The 21296-nt window shown below is 39.6% G+C and overlaps 1 protein-coding gene across 1 annotated transcript in view; it reads right to left on the reverse strand.

Annotated features, from left to right (window-relative positions):
* Positions 1-21296, reverse strand: part of FBXW8 (F-box and WD repeat domain containing 8) — a 110046-nt gene that overhangs the window by 44893 nt on the left and 43857 nt on the right. Inside the window, exon 5 of the mRNA XM_037511098.2 lies at positions 18712-18869. Coding sequence (XP_037366995.1) covers positions 18712-18869 — 158 coding nt within the window. The remainder of the gene's footprint in view (positions 1-18711; positions 18870-21296) is intronic.

Consider the following 21296-nt stretch of genomic DNA (forward strand, 5'->3'; position numbering starts at 1 on the left):
TACAGAGAGGAAACAGAGTTCCCCTAAACAACTGGTCCAAAGTCACCTGATGGGTAGTGAGGTTGAGCTGAAATTTAACTGGGAAGTGTAGGGTGAGTGGCTGCAGTTACAAGAGCATGAAACAACTATGAGCTCCAAGAGTAATGGATCTACACCATCAAATACTCACCCTGCACTCTGCCAAATGTGGAAGTTATTCAACCACTACTAAACTCTTAGCACACATGGAGTTTATCTATAAACACATTTTTCATTTTTAATCAATATTGATTTTGTTGGCATCATTTATTCCAACAGAACTGTATGCAGTAAAAGCCCTTCATCACAAGGTTGTGTTCACAGAGCTATCCTAAAAGGGGTCTTTTTGGAGAATATTTTCTAGAATTCCATCAATTTAACAATCATGTCCCTCTCTTCTGAATGCCCATTGTGTCATCTTTGTCAATATTCTCTACTTCAACTGTTAAGTGTATGATTTGGACAGGTCCTCACTTGCCAATGGTGCCAGGAACATTTGCACAGTCCTTCAAGATCACTCTTAGGTGCATGGACATTTAGGATTGTTATGTTCTCTTAAAGATGAAGTGGTCCTTTATTGTATGTCCCTCTTTATCCCTAGCTATATTCTTTGCTCTGAAATCTACTATGATATTAATATGGTCATTCCAGCTTTCTCTTGATTAGTGTTAGTATGGTATATATTTTTCCATCCTTTTGCCGTGCCTTGTGCTTTTACATTTAACTGAGTTACTTGCATAGCATCTAGTTGGTCTTGCTGTTACTTGGAGCATGTAGATTATATTTGATGTGATTATTAGCAAGGATGTGTTTAATTTGTTTTCTATTTGCCCTATTATTTCTTGGCTCCCTTTCCCTTTCTTCTACCTTTTTAAAAAATTATTGGAATAAGTATGCATTTATTCCATTTTAATTCCTTTTTATTTTTTATTTTTTGGCTTGTTAGCTAAAACTCTTTGCTGTGTTAATTTTCTAGTTGCCTTAGGCTTTTAACATTCATACGTACTACAGTCTACCCATAGGTGACAACATACCACTTCACATACATTGTAAAAACTATACAGCAGCAAACTTCCATTCATTCCCTAAACCCCACCCCCAGTCTTTGTGCTATTGGTGTCATACTTCTTATCTCTACTTACGTTATAAACTCCCCATACATTGATATTTTTGAATAAGCAGGCATTATCTTTTTTTTTTTTTAAATAGAGGCATGTTTTTATTTATTTATTTATTTATTTGTTTGTTTTGTTTATACAAGCACTGGGTACAGTCAGAAGCACGGAGGGTGAGAGAATTCACCAGAGCCAGAGCGAGGAGCAGAGCAGGCAGAAGGACCGAAGTACACTGCTGAGGGGAGCAGCGGGCGGCAGGAGAGGTCTGCGCGCCATGTAGGACCCTCCTCCAGTGGCCAGGGAGTAGCCGGGGATCGAACCGGGGCCGCAGAGGCTGCGGGCAGCTTTGCAACCCAGCACTCAACCGCTGCGCCACCAGGGAGGCCCGCAGGCATTATCTTTTAAAGAAACTTTAGTAAGAAAAAATTTTTTTTATTTTTACCATTTATATATTTACCACTTCCAGAACTGTTCCAGTATCTCTTAACATTATTAAAACCTGCAGCCTTTGTAAGTTTCAATTTCACTTTGCAATTATATCCTTGGATGATTGACCCCAAAACACAAAGTGTCAAGGTAGGTGGAACAGGCACAGCAGCTCATAGGTTTGAAAGTTAATTTTACAGGTGGTAAATTTATATGTTAACATAGTCATAGCGTAGCTACTTTTACAATCTCAAAACTATAGGAATTTGAATAGTGAATACTTGAATGTTTATAAAGTTGTAGCTGTCGCCCATGTTATCCAGAGAGAAATCAATGCAAAAGACATCTAACAAGCATTTATCCAGCCCCAGCTTGAGGCCAGCCACTATTCTAGGCACTGGGGAAACTGCAATGAGCAAGACAAAAGAAAACAAAAAGCTCCTGACTGCATGGAGATGACATTTTTGTGGCATCTACCCAGCATCTCATTGGGGATATAGAGAAAGAATATGATCTCTCTCCTCACCGAATTCACACTGGAGAGAAACATTTTAATCACTAAAACAGAGCAGCTATATACAAAGTGCAATATGACAACAGATAAGCTTAACTTTGTCCTGCCATGCTATTTTAAGATCCCCAAAAGGGAGTGGCTAACTTTTCTTGACATTTCAAGTCAAACTGAATCTACTCCATAGCATGGCATTATGGAAAAAGAAGTCAATGCTTGTCAGAACCAAACCAAAGAAATTCACTTCTCAAATAGGGGATTATTTTAAAATTCTGATGTAAATTTACCTGAAAAGCTGAACTTCATCATACTGCAGATGCAGCAATAGTTTGGATTTGGCTCCTGATAAGGTGTGGTCTTATGAAGTGGTAGGATTGTGTCCTTTTTCTGCTACATTCTGTGTCACTGAATTCAGAGCACTGAGTGTGTTTGAACATCAATCAAGGTTTGCCAAATTGCCTGTCTTGTGTTTTTAGCAAGGCAACATTCAGGTGTAAGAAACAAAGCCACTGAAACTGGCTTCAATACAAAAAGGAAACTTACTGGAAAGGGATGAGGCTATTTCATGGAACCCAAGGGAGATTATAAGGGATGGGAAGTAGGCAGCAGGAAGACATCTGGAACCAAAGCAGTGCATGTCTTGCCTGAGTTTGCTCCACAACTGTTTTGTTCTTCTCTCATTCCCTCTCTATGACTTGATCTAACCCAAGCACACAACTGAATCTGAAAGTCTTGAGGCCCAACTGGCTCATCCTGGTTCACAAAATTAGCCGTCCCCAGGTCTGGGAGTCTCCTTCCTTGTCCAACCAGCCAAGACCAAAGACAACAATATTGCAAAGACACCCACCTCCAGAGAAGTTGTGCACAGGCCAGCAGAGTAAGGAGATACCCAGAAACATGCTCACTGCATTTACTCTGTGTGCTAGGCCAAGGCAGAATGAGAGAACACATTTCAGCAAATGCAGGCTTTATGTAGTCCTCAGTCACTACCAGAGCAGGTCGCTGCCATCATAACCCCTAAGAGCCAGCACTCACGGTCCCCATTTGCCCACACATCATGCCCTGCATGATGGCATGCCCTGCCATCATAGCCCCTAAGAGCCAGCACTCACGGTCCCCATTTGCCCCACACCAGGAAAACTGAAAGGAGAGCCAGTGTCTTTCCCTCTCCCTGACAAAACCTCAACAGCTAGATAAAAGATGTTTCATTCTAAGCCAGTGCTCGGATCAGGACAATACTATTTCACTCATGAGAAATAGGAAAAGGATACAGACAAAACCAAAAGGGTCTCTTGAAAAATCTAGAGGACCGCAATGAGGGAGGGCCATCGGCCCAATAAAGCAGGCAGGAGAAGGGCCTGGTGGTTTCACCAGCTCCCAGGCTCAGGACCTCCACCTTGACAAGCGGCAGCAGGGCTGAAGGAACTCCGAGCTCACCCTAGACTACGAACAGTCATTAACGATGACATGAGTAACGATGGCCAGTCTTTTGAGGAGACATAAAGCCTGCTCAGCAGCTGTGGATGGGCACCCATGCCAGTTTACGGCATGCCCCTCCCACCTCCCAAAGGAGGCCAGCCAGAGTGTGGTAATGAAACTGCACATAGTGGAAATGGGATCTAAATGAGTTTAAACTGATTTATGTTAGCTTTTGTAAAGATTACTCGGTATCTGGAAAGTGCTACCACTGTGAAATAATGTCGACAATCCTTAAGACCTCTGCCTAATGGTACTTGCACAGAATATTTATATTCCTCGTCATGGGAACAAGGACCATAATGGATACCATTTTTGTTTTATTAGGGATGCATATTTAAATTAATCTGCTATTTGCCTAAACAATTAGCTGCTTCTGTTTGTGTGCACAAGCCAAAATTGCAATTAGGCTTCCATCAAAAAGATAAGTCCCAACTAAAACTGTCCCGGTGGAGTCATAAGAGCTCAGGGCAGAACTTTCCAAAATTACTTTTTAGCATAATGGTAATTATGTTAATTGCTTGAAAGGTAAATAACTGCTGAACTGGTTTTGGAAAAAAACACAATTGGTATTGCCCCTCCCCTTTGATCTTTCTCCTGCACCATAAAATTTAAAACAGGTTAACAGTTTAGAAAGTTAGAGACCAACCACCTCTTAAAATAGAGTTTGTCTCATGGTCTTCAGTGCTTTCTAGATTAGGGTGTATTTTAGCCATGAGCTACTACTCTCTTGAGCTTGCACAATAAACACCGGAGGCTCCGTCTCTGTTTCCTAACAGTTAAGTAGACAGGATCAATTAACCGCAGTTCAGAAACCAAGAGAAGCTGTTTATAAAGACAGCTGGCAATCTCAACTTCCAACATGTACGTAAACATTTGCCTATAAGAAATTACATGGGAGTCAAAAGAAATTCTGCAATGAGAGAAAAAAACTTATTAACAGAAATTTAAAATACACCATAGCACTCACTAAACTTGTGTCTGTTTACAAAGTCCAAACAATAACACTCTGAATTACCAGCCACAGCTGTGAGGTGGCACCAAGTCTGCGAGGACAAAAGAAAGTCTGCTTTCATAAACCATTGGCACCAACAGGAGTCAGAAAGGAGAACTGAATCATGGAGGGTCTTGAAAAAGAAAATCGCTGAGCTATAGGGTGCTATATGGAGGTCGTCTTCAACATCCCTGCCAAACATACCTCTAGCATGGAGCTCTGCAGCTTACAGCAAAAACACAATAAATACAAAGCATTTTAGAAGCTGCATTTTAGAATAATGAGAGAATGTGAACAGGTTTGGGCATAAGCAAAATAGTGACCAGACAAGATCACAAAGCATAAAGAACATTTTAAAAGATTCAAAAATGAAGAGAGACAGTAAACAAAAAAGGAGTAAATAATACATGTATTATTTACTAAGGAGAAAAACCCACAGAGCAAAAAGCCAAAAACAGGCTGATGGAGAAGTCAAAGAATTTGGACCAGCCCTTCCACCAGAAGTGGCAATAATGTGAAAGAGACATCAGCTTTGCACACAGCCACTAACTCCAGTTTTTTCCAACAGGGTAGCTGAGTGACATGAGCACAGATACAGAGCATACTTGGAAGAGTCTATCAGACCAGGTAGCAGTCGATGCCTCTACAGGAGACATGGGGATCCAGAAGAGCCAGGTAGAGCGGGAGCCCTGAGGCTGTACTATATAATCCTTGATTCTACTTACTGAATTCTTTGTATATGTAGCACTGTATCCAAAAGTTTGTTATAATTTGTATATACATCTTTGTAAGTGTTACTATGATCACAGATGGCAGGCTTTTATTTTTTTCCCAATCAATAGCCACATGATCTGTAGTCAACATTTAACTTTAAAGGACAAAATTACACTGAAATTGTAAATTCTATCAATATTTCTGATCCATCAACAGGTTAAAGTGAATTACACTCCGCAGAAGTCCCTAGCACCCCTCCCACCATCCCAGGGCCTGAGCCAGGACTGACATTCAGTAAGTCTTAGCTTCCTTGTTCTTTCTCTTTTTAAAAAAAATACTACTTATTACGGGGCCTCCCTGGTGGCACAAGGGGTTAAGCACAGCACTTTGAAGCAATCCACAGCCTCTGCAGCACGAGTTTGATCCCCGGCTGGCCAGGGAGCAACCCACATGGCACAGCAGACCTCTCCTGTCTGGCCTGCTGCTCCCCTCAGCAGTGTATTTCAGTAGATCTGCCTATTCTGCTCCCCACTCTCTCTGGTGAATCCTCTCACCACCTGCACCTCTGTCTTGTACCCCAGTTCTTGTATGCATAAAAAAAATACTACATATTATTACAAAGAAATATGTTTATTTTCAAAAACAGTTCTATTCACATGTCAAGTGACATAACTAAATAATATTTAGTAAAATGTGTAATTTAAAAATGCTGTTGATAACTACGGATACTGAGTGATGAGTTTTTTTTGGGGGGGTCATATACTACTCTATTGTGTGATTTTTCAATTTTCTATAAGAATTTGAAGTAATTTGAAATGTTATCACTAACAAAAAGTAAAAGGATAAAAATTTAAAAGGATATAAATTTATTTAAAAAAATAAATTTGTTTTATAAAAATAAATTTGTTTTTTCAGTGGCCACATGCAAACTGTCTTCTCAGAAAGATTTACAGTGAAAATTCCAGTAATGACATCTTGCAGTCTTTAATTAATAGCATTCCAAATCCTCAAGAGATCATGAAACCATACTATCAATTACTTTTCAATGAAAGTGTTAAATAGCTCAAACAAAAAGCAAAGAAAACCCCCAAAGTTTTAGATTATGGCAAAACTACAATCAATTTGAGTTACCAAATACCCAATGAGAATGAGAAAATGAATGCCACAGACAGCCTAGCAGCTCACTGTGCTTTTCAGAACTCTCCCGGCATGACTCGGATCCTGAATGTTTGGGCCTGGGTTTGCCCATCTCTGTGCCCTCAGCATTCCCTCCCGGGACCACAACCACCCACTACAGGCTTCTCCCCCAGATCTCCAGACCCACAGATACACCCGCCTTGACACTAGAAGTCTTTCAGATTGCATTTGTTTATCCCCTAACATAATTTTAACACACTAATCCTTCCTTTTGCATTCTATATAAACAGCTTCCAAAAAACTGGCCTACTATAAATTTTTAGTACAAAAAATGTAACTTCCCAGCATAGTTCTAAATATTAGAATTTTTAAAAAATGGCTACATCATTCTTTTTGAAGTTTTTTTTTAAGACTAAATATAATAAAGTAAAAATCAAAATCAACTATAAACCAGAGACACACTACCAGGGGAGGGAAAGAGGGATTAGTGTCAAAATAAGGGGGGTGGGAATAGCATGGGGAACATAACCAAGATGAAAATGCATACATTGTGCAAAAATGAAAAATGTAAAAAATATATTAAATTTTAAAAAGTATTCTTTTTTAAAAGATTTATTTTATTTAAACAAGAACCGGGGTATAGGCCAGATGTGCAGGAGGGTGAGAGGATTCACCAGAGACAGAACAGGGAACAGAACAGGCAGAATGACCGAAATACACTGCTGAGGGGAGCAGCGGGCGAGAAAGGAGAGGTCTGCTGCACCATGTGGGTTGCTCCGTGGCTGGCGGGGATCGAACCGGCACTGCAGAGGCTGTGGACAGCTTCACAGCACTGCGGGCTGAACCACCTGCACCACCAGGGAGGCCCTTCAAGTATTTTTTGGAAACAAAAATACATAGACTAAATACCATGATGCATTTTAAAATGTGGTGGAGAGTCCAACTATAAATAACAACATATAGAAACAAAGCTTGTATTCCTAATTACGTAAGCACCATCAGAAGAATACACATTCTAATTTCATCAGAAATTTAGTCAGACAATGGAAACGAGCCCAGTACATTCTTTTCTGAGTAATTAATTATAAAATTCTTTTCTGAATAGCCAATTATAAAATAAAATATTAAGTTGCTATGAGAAAGAATCTAATCTTATATAATAATCTAAAACTTTTTAAAATAGCATTTTAGACTTCAAAATAGTTGGAATAAAAAATTATACAAAGTTACAGTATACCCTTTTCTCCCAGGATTTCCCAAAGGTTAACATATTACCTAGTAGCCTGATCAAGGTCAGGAAGTTAACACTGATATGGTGTGGTTGGTTTATAGGTTCTACTTGAATTTTACCAACTGTCTACCAATATCCTTCTTCTGGTCCAAAATCCAATCTAGAATTCCATAATGCATCTACCTGCCATGTCTCCATCTACTCCAACAAATTCCTCGTGTTCCTCGTCCTTTGTGCCTTCACACTTTAAGAGTACTGTTCATTTATATTGGGGAAGATCTCTTGGTTGTCTGATATTTACTCATGTTTAAAGAGCAAGTTATGCATTTTTGGTGAAAAGAGCACAGGGGTAATGTGCGTATTCAATGTACAATCATCAGCAGGTAGAAAATCAATCTCTCATAACAGTGATGGTACCTTTCACTTGGTAAGGTGTTATTTGTTGGGTTTCTCCATTGAAGTTGCTATTTTTCTCTAATGGAGAGATAATTTGAGACTAATGTCCTGTTTCTCATACTAATTTTAGCATCCATTGATGATTCCTGCCTGGAACAATTATTATTGTGATACATGCCAAATGTTGATTTTCTATTTTCTTTCTCCATTAACTGAAATACCTGTGTACTATATAGATATACCACAACATATATATTCATTCACAAGTTGACAGATATATCTGGGTTGCTTCCAAATTGGAGCTATCAATGAGTCACATCTATAAATATTCAAGTATAAGATTTTCTGTGAACATAGGTTTTTATTCTCTTGGATCAATATATAAAAGTAGGAGTGCTAGGTCATATGACCAATTGTGTTTAATTTTATAGGAAATGAACTTTTTCCAAAGCAGCTCTACCACTGCTTCATAGTCTTGATAACATTTGGTATTATCAGACTTTTTAAGCCATGGTTTCATTTCCCTAATGACATCTTTTCATATGTTACTGCCCATTTGTTTATCTTTGGTGAAGGGTTAATTAAAATCTTTTGCCATTTTTAATTGGCTGTCATCTCATATTTGAATTGTAAAGTTCTTTATATATTCCGGACACATGTCATGTACCAGATGTATGTTTTACAAATATTTTGTCATCTTTAACTTGTCTTTTCACTTTCCTAATGATGTCTTTAATGAACAAAGGTTCCTAATTATTATGAAGTCTAACTTATTTTCCTTTTGTGCCCTAGGAAATCTTTGTACAACTCAAGAACACAAAGATTTTCTGCCTAATTTTCATCTACAAGTTTCACATTTAAGCCTATAATCCATTTTTAGTAAAATTGTATATGACATGAAAGGTAGAGAATCATGGGCAGAGAAAAGGTGTATAGATATGTGCTTGTTTCAACGTCATTTGCTGAAAAGATAATCACTTCCTCATTAAATGATCTTGGCACCTCTGTAAAGAAATCACAAGAAGGGTCTTTTTTCTGGACTGATCTACAGGTCTATCTTTATGCCAGTATCAGACTGTTTTGATTACTATAGTTTTACAATAAATCTTAAAATCAATTAGGATAAATCCTTCAACTTTATACTTCTATGCATTTTCTTTTAGATTTTAAATTTTAGAATCAGCTTATCAACTTTTACCATAAGAGGTCTACAGGAATTTTGATTGGGACTGGACTGAATCTCTACATCAAATAGGAAGCGCTGACATCTTAATAGCATTCAGTCTTCCAACCCGTGAAATGTTTTGACTCCCCTAATTTCTCGGTAACATTTTAGTTTTCAGCATATAAGCCTATACATATTTTGTTAAATTAATCCTCAGCTACCATTTTTGATGCAGTATCAATTTCTAATTATTGATAATTTAAAGAAATACAATTGATTTTTCAAAATTGGCCTCATACCAATTGCTAAAGATACTTATTCACATCAACTAGGTAAAGTTGTCCGACAATGTTGTTCAAGTCTTCTCTGATCTTATTACTCATTACTAACTAATCACACCAATTACAGAGAAAAGAGTGCTGAAATCTCCACTATTACTGTGAATTTGTCTATTTTCCCTTATACTTCTGTCAGCTTTTCTTCATGTATTCTGAAGGTATGTTATGAGACACATACATATTTAGGACTTTAATGGCCACATGAACTGACCTCTTTATCATTACGGAGTTGTCCCCTTTTTATTCTTAGTAATTAATATTCCTTAAGTTTACTTTGTCTAAAATTAATATAACCATTCTAGCTTTCCCTTGATTTATATTTGCATGGTACAACTTTTCCCGTTCTTTTACTAGAAGTGGCTTTCTTATAGCTGGCATAAAGATCATATTATAGACTGAATGTGTCGCCCCCAAATTCATATGGCGAAGCTCTAAACCAACAATGTGATGGTATTTGGAGATGAGATCTTTGGGGGGGGGTTATTAGAGTTAGATTAGATCTTGGGGTCAAGCCCTTATGATGACATTAGTGGCCTTGTATGAGATCTTTTCACTGGCTGGTGAGACAGTAAATTATTCCTAGCCTAACACTAATAATATTAGTGTTAAATTTGACCATTTTATTAAGATGGTACATCACAGCCTTCTCAACTATAAAGTTCTTTTTTTTTCCTCCCTTTGTAATTTAATAAATGTTTAGTAGGACAGTTCTTTGAGACTGTAAAATTCCAAACATTAACCTCATTCTCATATACTAGTTTTAGCATCAATTGACTTATTTTTTTAATTTTGTATTTTTAAAGATTTATTTTTTTTTTTTTAAAGATTTTTATTTTTATGCATAGAGAATTCATAAGCAGCCGCGCCATACCAGTCGAGCTGCAGGCAGCTTCACATCAACATTAAAGATGACAGGCCAGATGAACGGGAGGGTAAGAGGATTCACCAGAGACAGAGCAGGGAACAGAACAAGCAGACTGACGAAATACACTGCTGAGAGGAGCAGTGGGCGCAACAGGAGAGGTCTACGGCGGCATGTGGGACCCTCGCCGGCCAGCAGGGATGGAACCAGCACTGCAGAGGCTGCAGACAGCTTCACAGCACTGTGCTCAACTGCCTGCGCCACCAGGGGAGGTCCGACTTAGTTTTTTTTTAATCTGAGTTAACTATTACCATCATGATTGACAATTAGTGATTTTTAAATTCCATCATTCCTTCTCTATCAATTAGCTGACTTTCTACTATAGGGAAAATTTTCCTCCTTTATTTAGGCAACTTTATTCTCCAGTGTATACTCAGAGATTTCTATTTTTCTCCAGTGGATTATAGTTTGTTATTATTCATGTTGATACTCAAATTATCCCAGGTTTGGCCAGTAAGAATGCCTTCAAGGTAGCCTGTGTTTCTCTGACACATCACCATCATTCTTCAAGCCGTTCCTGACTTCGTGGTACAATGAAATGTTCCAGGCTTACTTTATCTTTTCCCTGACCCAGCCCTGTAGTCTCCCATTTCTCCAAGCAGTTCTGGTTCCTTGCTGCTTCTATGCCTTCTCCGCAAACAAAGCCAGCACATACATGAACATATATGCGTACACAAATATCTCTATTTACTGCTCTCTATATATTGAAAACCCTGAATTCCATGATGACACCTCCTATTCCAATGCAGTCCCCACAGGCCTCATTCTGGCTATCCCCTTCCCATGCCTGTCCTCCTTCAATTGTTGAGAAATCATAAGAAAACATTATCCTCAATCTCCCTGTGTGCTGTCAACCTCCCAAAACACCAGGCCACTCAGACTTCCTCCTTTCCCTGTCCCTGGCCCCACTGGACTCCGTCCTGCTCCACAGGACTGCCTGATGGCTTATGGGCTGAAGAGGCAGGCGGGCATATTTTGCTTTTAGAAACAAAAGCATATTACAAGTGTATTTATTTCTGCTTTTAAAAGAGCCCTAAGATTTAGAATGGAATAAACACTACAACCCAAACTGCAAGTAATAAAAAGGAAACTGCATTCTCACACTTACAATTTGATTTTTTTCCCCCAAAAGATAAATTCATGCTTAGTTTTCATTAGGTCCATTTAAGAACTTGGAAAATCTGTTTCTCTGGTATCAATTATCTCCCCAAAGCTATTCTCTGCTATTCCCTGTGCTACTAATTGTTCCTTTCCATTTTTACCTTTAAACGAAATATGGCAGGACAGCTACTCTGAAGTTTATGCATAATATGGCATATTATTAAAAATCATATTTTGGTAAAATTACCCTAAAAAAACAAAGGGTTAATAAATCTTATATCATAATTTCAATGCCACTTTTTTCTACATGATAAAAACTTATTTTAATTATTTTCACTAGTAACTTCAAAATTTCATAATTACCCTAGAAATTTGATCATCTGCTAATCTGTGCCTATAGCATGAGAACTTCTCTCTCCAGTGTTTCTTAAATTAAAGAGCTTGCAGGCCTCTAGGAATTCATTTGTAAACCCCTTGGTGTGAAAAACAATGCACTACAAGGCATTAGGTGATCACTTGGTGCCAAGCATCTGTGAACACAAAATGCAAATTCAAATACTGAGATCCCACAATATACTTTAGTTACAAGGTCCAAAGATCCAGATTCTATTTTTTTTAAAGAACACCATAAAAATACATGTTTTAAAAAATTTCCTAGAGCTTTCACCACTCCCACCAATGATTACATCTGTGGATTCATGTCTGACAAACGCTGCCCTATTATTTAGTTATAATGCATACGTAAGAAAGGGCAAAGCATAATGTCAAGATCTTCTCACTGAAGAATAAAGTCTTTAAAAAGAGCTCTTTTATTCAGCAATTTCCTTCATTACAGAAACACTGTCTCCATGTCTATGAAACTAAAATCTGACACCGTAGACCATGGCTGTGAAAGTCAATAAAGTTCAATGCCCTAAGAAATACTCCCCCAACACCAAAAGGAACACCCAAAGAGGAGCTCTGCATCTTAATTTTTAATTACATTATGAATATTAAAATGTGAGTATTCCTACTAATTGTTTAAATGCACAAACCTTCTAACTACGCCTGGTAGTTTTTGGTTGTCAGAAAGCTATTTCAATGAGTTTTGTTGCTGCATATCTGAGTTAAGACTCCTAGATCTGAGGGCAGGCAAAAGTTCCAAGCAAGTAAGAACTGGTTCCTGAGACTTCTAAGAGAACGAACAAGAAAGGCCTTGAGAAAAAAAAAAAAAACAACAAATTCTCTATAATCCATAGCCAGTTGTCTGAGCCACCTCCCGAACAGTGCTTTAGCTCAATAAAACAACTGAATTCTAAAACTCCTATTCTGGTAAGGGGAGAGGATTGTACATTATATTGAAATGTCAATAAGAGATAAGCAAAACTATGGAAGAACGGATTTTTTAATTAAACATAAAATTACAAATAAAACTTTAAAAGTACACCTAAGTTGCTGTATCTAACTAAAACAAGGTCCTACTGTTCACCACTCAAAAGCTTGGAGAGACTCACTCCTACCCATTGTTAATACGTCAGGAAAGAAAAGCCATCATCGCTCCAGCCCAGGGCAGGCACAGTCCTGGACAATAGAGAGTGTGTGTTCAGACAATTGAACTGGGAGTGCTGCAGAAGTGGATAAGCCACGGTGCCCTGCTTGAAAAGACGACTGCTGGCTGTCCCACCTTGGTTTCTACACACTAATAGGCACTCGCCTTGTCTCTCCTCTTCCATTTAGGGAGACAAGTAAGAACTTCTTTGCACCTAAGAAGTGTATAATCTCATTTCTCACCAGAGTGAGTTCTCAAGACAAACTCTGAACAGGGAGCAGGTTTCAAGTACACTGCCATTCCCTAATGCAGTGGCTCGAGGCCAAAGGCAGGCAAGCATGGAGCAGATGGAGTCCTGGCAAGGTCTCCACTGTCCCTGCATTAGCAGCATCTGCTCATTACTCAGAACCTTCGCCTGCTTTATCTAATGCTCCAGGAAAAGCATTTTGATTTGATTCATTTCGGTACGGTAACGTGCAACACAATTAGTGGTAAAATCAAACTGGAGGGTGGCCAGTGCTGACAATCGGAAACAAGGCAGAAGAAATATGAGGCCAGTGGGTTGGAATTCAAAAAATCACAACTGTGGATCACTTGCCAAATCTCAACACCCCAGGTGGGTATACGGTGTTCCTACAGAGCAAGGAGGCTGAAAAGGATGCAGCGATGACTTACTTCCCCAAAGTCGTTACCATCTCCCTGTCCAGCTCGCACTCCTTCTCTGGTGTACAGACCACCAAGGGGTCTCAACGACTACAGAGCTTCTTGTTGACACAGAGTGCTGAAGTTCATGAACTCATTTTATTATCTTATTCTTCTGTTCTGTAGGGCACAATGACATATTTTATACAGCAGTGACCACAAGGTAAATTTCCCATTTTGCATGTCAACTTAAGGAGTGCCAGTTTGCTGCTCCTGGAAAAGAGCAATACAAAAATGTGCGTTTGATTATTTCAATTTGTCTTTGCTCAGAAGTAGCTACTCATGAATATGTGGGTATAAATATCAGTGTCAATCTGTTAGACTGAAGTGAGACCAAAGACAAAGCTACCTGAGGTCTAGGGAAAATGAGAAGTTGTTTATCTCAGAAATAGTAACAACTGCAGTCAGACTGGTAAAACCAGATGAAAGTGAGAGAAGCACAAGAAAAAAGGAATTCTTATCAAAGAAATAGTCCTACTACCAAAATGAATTTGAGACAAATCTAAGACATCAATGTAAGCAATGCAGCCAAGGAAGTGTTACAGACTCTCCGTAAGCTTTGGGTGAGGAAAACCCCTCAAGCATGATGTAAAAGCCAAGGAGGACAAGACTGATAAACATGATGATGAATGTGCAAACAGCCAGACAGACCAATTTTAACAGGACATAACATTCCGAAACAGACCCCAATACTAAAAATTTCCTATCCAAAAACCTTACGAAGGTAGCACGCAAAGCAGTGAAGGAGAGATGGGCCTTCTAATAAGAGATTGGAAACAGATCTACTCAGCTTCATGTCTTACTTTTCCAGGGTGATCTCTGTATCAATCGAGTTTTAAACACAGTCAGGTGTTGCTGACTGACGTTGTGCCTAGGTGTGCAGCAGGCTCACCATCTAGGTGTGTGTGATTACATGCCATGACATATGCAAAATAAAAATCACCTAATGGCACATTTCTCAGAATGCATCACTGTTGTTAAGAAGCGCATGACTGTATAAAAAAAGAAGCCATATCAGAAATATCAGGGAAAAAAACAAAGAATCACAAGTGGTCAGTACACATATGAAGACAATTTTTATCTCTCTCACAGTAAGGGAAATATAAACTGAAACTACATTCAGGCACTACTTCTTATCAAACTGACAAATATGTAAACATTTGAAACATACCTTACTGAATAAAACTGTGAGGACAGGGACAAATCTTTATACCCTGCTGGTAAGGGTGTAAATATAACCCCATTTGCATTTAACCCTTGGTCATAGGAAACTATCCTTTCTGTACTTACATAAAACGTCTTATGTACATAATTTTTCACAACATTGTTACTGCAAAAGATCAGAAACAACACAACTGCTCTTCAACAAGTGACTGTAAATGAAACACAGTACTTGTACACAATGGAATACTACATGGACGTGACAGAGAGACATTTCCTGAACCCTGGCATGGACATCCTTTCAAGATATGTCATTAAGTGAAAAAGCCAACGCATGAGAGTGGGGAATAATAAAAGGTAATAAACTACCTTAATTTAAGGTGGGTGGGGAGAAAGAATGTTCATATTTGCTTGATTGTGCAACACAAAAATATTGGAAGAATACAAGATTCTAAGACATTTGTTTTAGGATGGAGTGAACAAAAATGGGTGGAAGCAAAACTTCTCAATGCGTAACTGTTAGTTTTATGATTATTTATAAAAATGTACCACTTAGTCAAAAACATTAAATTACAAAACTTCCTTGTTTATGGATTAGAAAATTAAAATCACACATACATATACACACAATCCAGAAAAAGAATAAACAGATTGAAAAAATACTAGAAATAGTTATGATAAGTTATTTCCTTAGCCCTTTCTTTTCTATTAGTACCGATAACCTCAAAGAAAATAGGGAAAGATGGGAAGAAGCAATTCCTAGAGAAAGAATAGAAACAAGTAACAAACAAGTAACAAAATTAAAAGATGTTCTTATTTACTTGTAAAGAAAAGCGAATAGAAACAACAATGAAATACTATTTGTACTTCTTAGACAGTCACACTGGTCTACTTTTGGTGAGACCACAAATGGTAAAGCCTTTTTTGGAGGGCAATTTGGCAATATTTATTAAAACATAAAGCATCTGTAGCCTTCAACCCAGCTATCACTAGTAATTCACCCCACAGACATACTTATACAAGCCCATCACAATCTTTGTTCCAGGATATTGCTTGCAGCATTGTTTTTAATAACAGAAAGAAACAATCCAAATGTGCATCACTAAGGGTCCTGATAAATAAATCATAGTGCAGCTACACAGTGCAGTACCGCGCAGGCTGAGATGGAGTAAGATTGTTTGTAAGTGCTAATACGGAAAGATATCAAGATGCAAAAAGCACAGGACATACGTGTAAAATGAGAGAGGGTTTCAGATACATTTTCCTTTACATCTTATACGTTTTTTTTCTGTTCAAATTTTAACTATTTTTTTTTTAAAAAACAAGTATTTATATTTTAGTTTAAGAAACAAAGTCCACATAATCCAACTATTCCACTTCTGGGTATTTATCCAAACAAACAAGAAAACACTGATATGAAAAGCCACGTGCATCCGTGTCCACCGCAGCACTCTTTACAATCGCCGAGTCAGAGAAACCACCGAGGCGTGCCAGGACAGAATTTGTAACTTATACATACAATAAAATACTGTTCAGTTACAAAGAGATGAAATCTTGCCATTAGCACCAACCTGGATGGATCTAGAGGGTAATTATGCTTAGCGAAATAAGTCAGATGGAGAAAGAAAATGACTATGATTTTCCTTATATGTGGACTATAAAGAAACAAAACAAATGAACAAAACAGGGCGAACCCTTAGCTACATACAGGAATCAGACTGGTGGCTCCCAGAAGGGAGGAGGGGGGAGAAGATGGAAAGGGCAAAGGGGGTCGAGTGCATGGTGATGGGTGGAAACAACTCTGGGGGGCAGTCAGGGTGCAGTGCTCACAGTGTAGTTTTTTGATGCTGTAAAACTAGAACTTACGTAATGTTAAAAATCCATGTTATATACATAAAATTTCATTTAAAATACAAAATATATTTTGGCAATTAAAGTTGGCCTTTGAACAAGCAGGGGTTGCAGTGCACTGCTCACTTACATGCAGGTTTTTCCTACCCTTAGTCCCACACTCATGGATTCAACCGTGGATTCTGATCGGTTAAATCTGCAGATGCAGAACCTGTATACGGAGGGCCAACTCTAAGTCTTAGTGGGAAGTAGGTGCCCCGACCCCCCCAACCCCGTTGTTCAAGAGTAAACTGTATTGCCAAGTATTTGCCAAAGAAAGCAGTTCATCATATCTACACTGCTCCCCAATATTTCTGTGCAGTAACAGATATTCTGACAATATACATCAGCAACACACTTGCATACTGCCACAAGCTGTATCTTCAAGCTCACAAGATACCCTGGTTCTTGTATGCATAAAGAAATCTTTTTTAAAAAAATATGAAACATGGTGGGTTAAATACACATTTGTACAAGTGTCTCCACATTTACTATTTCATAATAGCACTCTATCCCCAGCCTGGCCCAGGAGAATATAATCTTGATTCTGGAGTCACTACTTCAAAACTCAACCTTAAGCAAATCACTTAGCTGGCCTTCTGAAGAAGATGTTTCCCCATCTGAAGAAAAACTTGTGACCAAGTGGCAAGAGTATGTGGTAAGGGGAAGCTATTAGATGATTCTAAAACTATGATTCAAATTTAAAAGTATTGCAACCTTTACATAGTTCTAAAAAAAATCTCATTGATAATTCTAAAGTAGCAAGTACACTCAAGCAGCTCTTATGTTCTCTACCCAGGATCTCAATAAACATACGAAGTATGCACCACAGGAACAGTGTAGCAGAATTTCTACAGGATGAAAAGAAAATACTGAGGTGTTGGAAAAGTCATGACACATTTTGCTTGAAAAACAGAAAAAACACATCGTGATTTTTTCCGACAACCCAATAATTTATCAATTTGTCTACTAATGTCAAATCAGAAGAATGGAATTCATGTTGCTAAAGCAATAAAATGAAAATATTTTCAAGATCTCAGCCCAAATGCTTCCAACGTGTAGGGGCATGGAATTCCTCACAGTTATGTTACTGCAGTTTGGCCCCGCTGAGCCAGCTGACGCTGCTGTGCTCACCCTGAGGACGCGCAGAAGCGCATGGCATGAAGGCCGACATCCTGAAACATCTTGTGGTCCAACTCTCTGGAAAATGGGGAGAAGGCTTGCGGATACCCAAACATTACAAATACTGGAGTGGAGGAAATCACGATCATTGAAATTATTATTTATTAGTCGGAAACTGTCAACTATTTCACTAGTCACACAAAACTAATTTTAGACTATTCTTACCTAGTTCTATAAATCCACAGTTGCTCATAAACAAAAAGAATTTCACCTGTCCCAGTGAGATGACACATTCCATGAATTATCTTGATGTAAGCTTCCCCAAAAGATAGGCACTGACTTATTTTTCTATTTCCGTTTTTGTCAATAGACTATCTACATTATCTCCTTCCCACTGTTCCCTTTGGACTGAGCAAACACTGAAGGAAAAGTAGGCCAAGTATATTTAATATTTTACACCAAACAAGTTATTTGGTTAAGATGGCTTGGCCAGCCTCACGTCTGGCACTAACACCCAGCCCGACAGTTCCAGTAGGAATTAAACACCAGTTTTAATGGGTGCTGTGTTCCAATGCCTACTAATGCACTGAGAGTTGCTGGCCAACTTCTTCACATAAAGGCAAGAGTGAGTGTATGTGTGTGAACATGTGTGTGTGCCTATGTGTATGTATGGAGGGATTACAGGGGGGAGCCGGCCACAGCTGCTTAATTTTTGTAAAGCTTATTTTTTTCCTTTAATAGGGAGGAGGGTTGTGGTTACTTACCATCCTCATAAGCTGCTACCGCCAGCGAGCTGTTTATCCTCACAAAGGAGACATATGGCTGCATTCCAGGCTCATCCTCCTCATACTCTGATTCCAGGAAGGGGGCTACGTAGTCCCAGGTGCGGGTGTCCCACACCCTCACATCCCCTGATGTATATCTGGAAAAGAAGGACACATTTGGTTCCAAAGGGAACTGAAGAGCAGGCTAGGTGGAGGAAAGGGGAAGAGCCTTAAAACAACCGTGACTGGGTCGGAGAGGCGCCACTCCCCAGCGCTGCTCAGGTGAGGAAGCCCAACAGGAGAGAGATGTCAACTAGGTAACAGAAGGCCAGCAACATGTCCCACATTCTCTCAGCACGGTGGTAACAACTGCAAATGAGAAAACTCTAAGAAGTAACTGGGTATCAAGATCACCCTGTTTTTCCTCTTGTGCCGCCATAATCAACCTGCCACCTTAAGTTCCCCCAGTAAAGGGCTCACTGGCTGAATCTGTGGGAGCCACAGTATTTCCACATAAACACAAACATGAAGGACAGACACAGGGAAAGAGCGCGCTCTCAGGACTAATGGTCTTACAGGCACAAGCTTTCTAATACCTCAGCCATGCATCAGATTTGACTGATTAAAGTCCCCAAAGACTAATTGATTTGCTGAAACAATTAAATCTTGCCTTTAGCAGCCAGACAATGCTGCCTTCTCATGAAAGGCTCTGGCCGAAAAGCACGACACTCCCCGGTTTTGCCCACTTAGAAAACAGGAGCACTCACTCTCTTCTATTACCACTGCCACTCCAACAAATGACTCTCTCCATCAAAGCCAAGGCAGGGCCAGAGCCCGCTCAGACACGGGCCCAGGATAATGGGACAGCAGATGACGAGGTGGTCACCGCCTGCCCCCCAGGTGTTTATGCAAGTTCCTGACATCTGCTACAGGTTTGGTTCAACACGTAAAGCAACTGTGGAGAGGCATGTGAGAAATGCTTTAAGAATCTCCTGGTGATGTAGCCACAGAAACACAAAGACAGGAAGATAATTTTAGGGGGGTTCACAGTTTTCCTGAAGCCCAAGCCATTGTTTCATCAGATTTCCGTGGTCCCGTGTAAAAAAAGTGTAAGGAGTTGAACAAAACCGCTGAAACCTATCTGATTACTGAAATCTAGGGCATGGTACACAGTAAGTGGTTACTGATGAATTTCTCATGTGGTGTTTCTTAAGAAACTAAGAACACTCTGATTCAGGATTATTTCATTTATTAAACATAGTGGCTTTCCCCTCATTCATTGAAGTAAATACATGTATTAGGGTCAATTCAGAGGTCACTCTGTCACACCAATTGCCCAGGTTGGCGAGGCAGGCTCTCCCCCTGAGGACTGAGCCCAGGGAGTGTTTGTGGTTTACAGAGGCAAACAGGAGAGGTACTTTCTGAAATTGGGCTGGTGGACCTCTGACTAGGGATCCTCCAGGAAATGGAAGCGCTCACTCCCCGAGTGCTCACTCCTCCTCTGACTACGGATCCTCCAGGAAATGGAAGCGCTCACTCCCCGAGTGCACTTCCCTGTGTCTGTCCTTCATGTTTGTGTTTATGTGGAAATACTGTGGCTCCCACAGATTCAGCCACAGTGCACCAGGCGAGGTGCAGCCTGGTATCACCACGGCCAAAGCGGTCCCAGGCCCTCTGAATGACCCTTCCTACTGAGGAACCCTATCCCTAATACAGGGACAGCCACCCTGCTGGACCACAACTACCAGGCTCACCTTAACACCCCAAAAACAACTCAGGCTATTCCCTGGTGTAAAGCCAATTGCTTAGCTACAAAGACATTGGGTAGAGAGAACATGTTTGAATTTCTATACTGTGTGTGATCAGATTCTGATGGTTAAATTCCATGTGTAAGGAAGCAGCCAATCCAGAAAAGAAAGACTAGATGAATGGCAATGCCTTCAGAAATACAAAGAAGGGGAGTGAAAGCTAAAGAAAGGGAATTTAGGAAATCAGAGAATGAGGAAATAGTGTACAAACCAGGAAATGTGCTTCCTCTTCATCGGCCTTAGTAGCTATCTGTATAGTGGGCCACATGAGCAGTTCACATGTGGTCCTTTGTGGCGCTCCTTAAAGGCCACAGAGGAGAGCAGAATGGTACAGAGGAATGGGTTTTAGGGGCTCGAGCTCTAGAACCCCCCTTTACACAAGGAATTATGAGCAAAGCAACAATAAAAAAACAAAATCTGAAAGACTGCTGAAGCATACCATGGCAACCTATGAGATAAATTTGTTGACTTTACTCATGATTTAGAAAGGGAGGGCAGAGATTTCATAGAGAAGGTTCCTGATGAGTTTTTTCTTCCAAAAAGTTCTCCAACTCATACCTCTACAATAAACACACTCTCCTCAAAAAGCTTCAGTTCGCTGGCAAATGAGTGTTGCTGAACTCTTTCAGGGACAGCACCGGTGCAAAGCTGAGGGCCCGGACACTTCCTCCGCCCACCACTCTGTCCAGTCTAGGTGCCATATGTGCTGCTGTATCCATTCAGGTCGACATACCCTTTCTGTTCTCATTCCTGGGGGTACCAGCCTGGTCTAAATCC

This window comes from Talpa occidentalis, unplaced genomic scaffold, assembly GCF_014898055.3.
Source record: "Talpa occidentalis isolate TD23 unplaced genomic scaffold, MPIMG_talOcc4v2.1 talOcc4.14, whole genome shotgun sequence".
NCBI classification, from domain to species: Eukaryota; Metazoa; Chordata; class Mammalia; order Eulipotyphla; family Talpidae; genus Talpa; species Talpa occidentalis.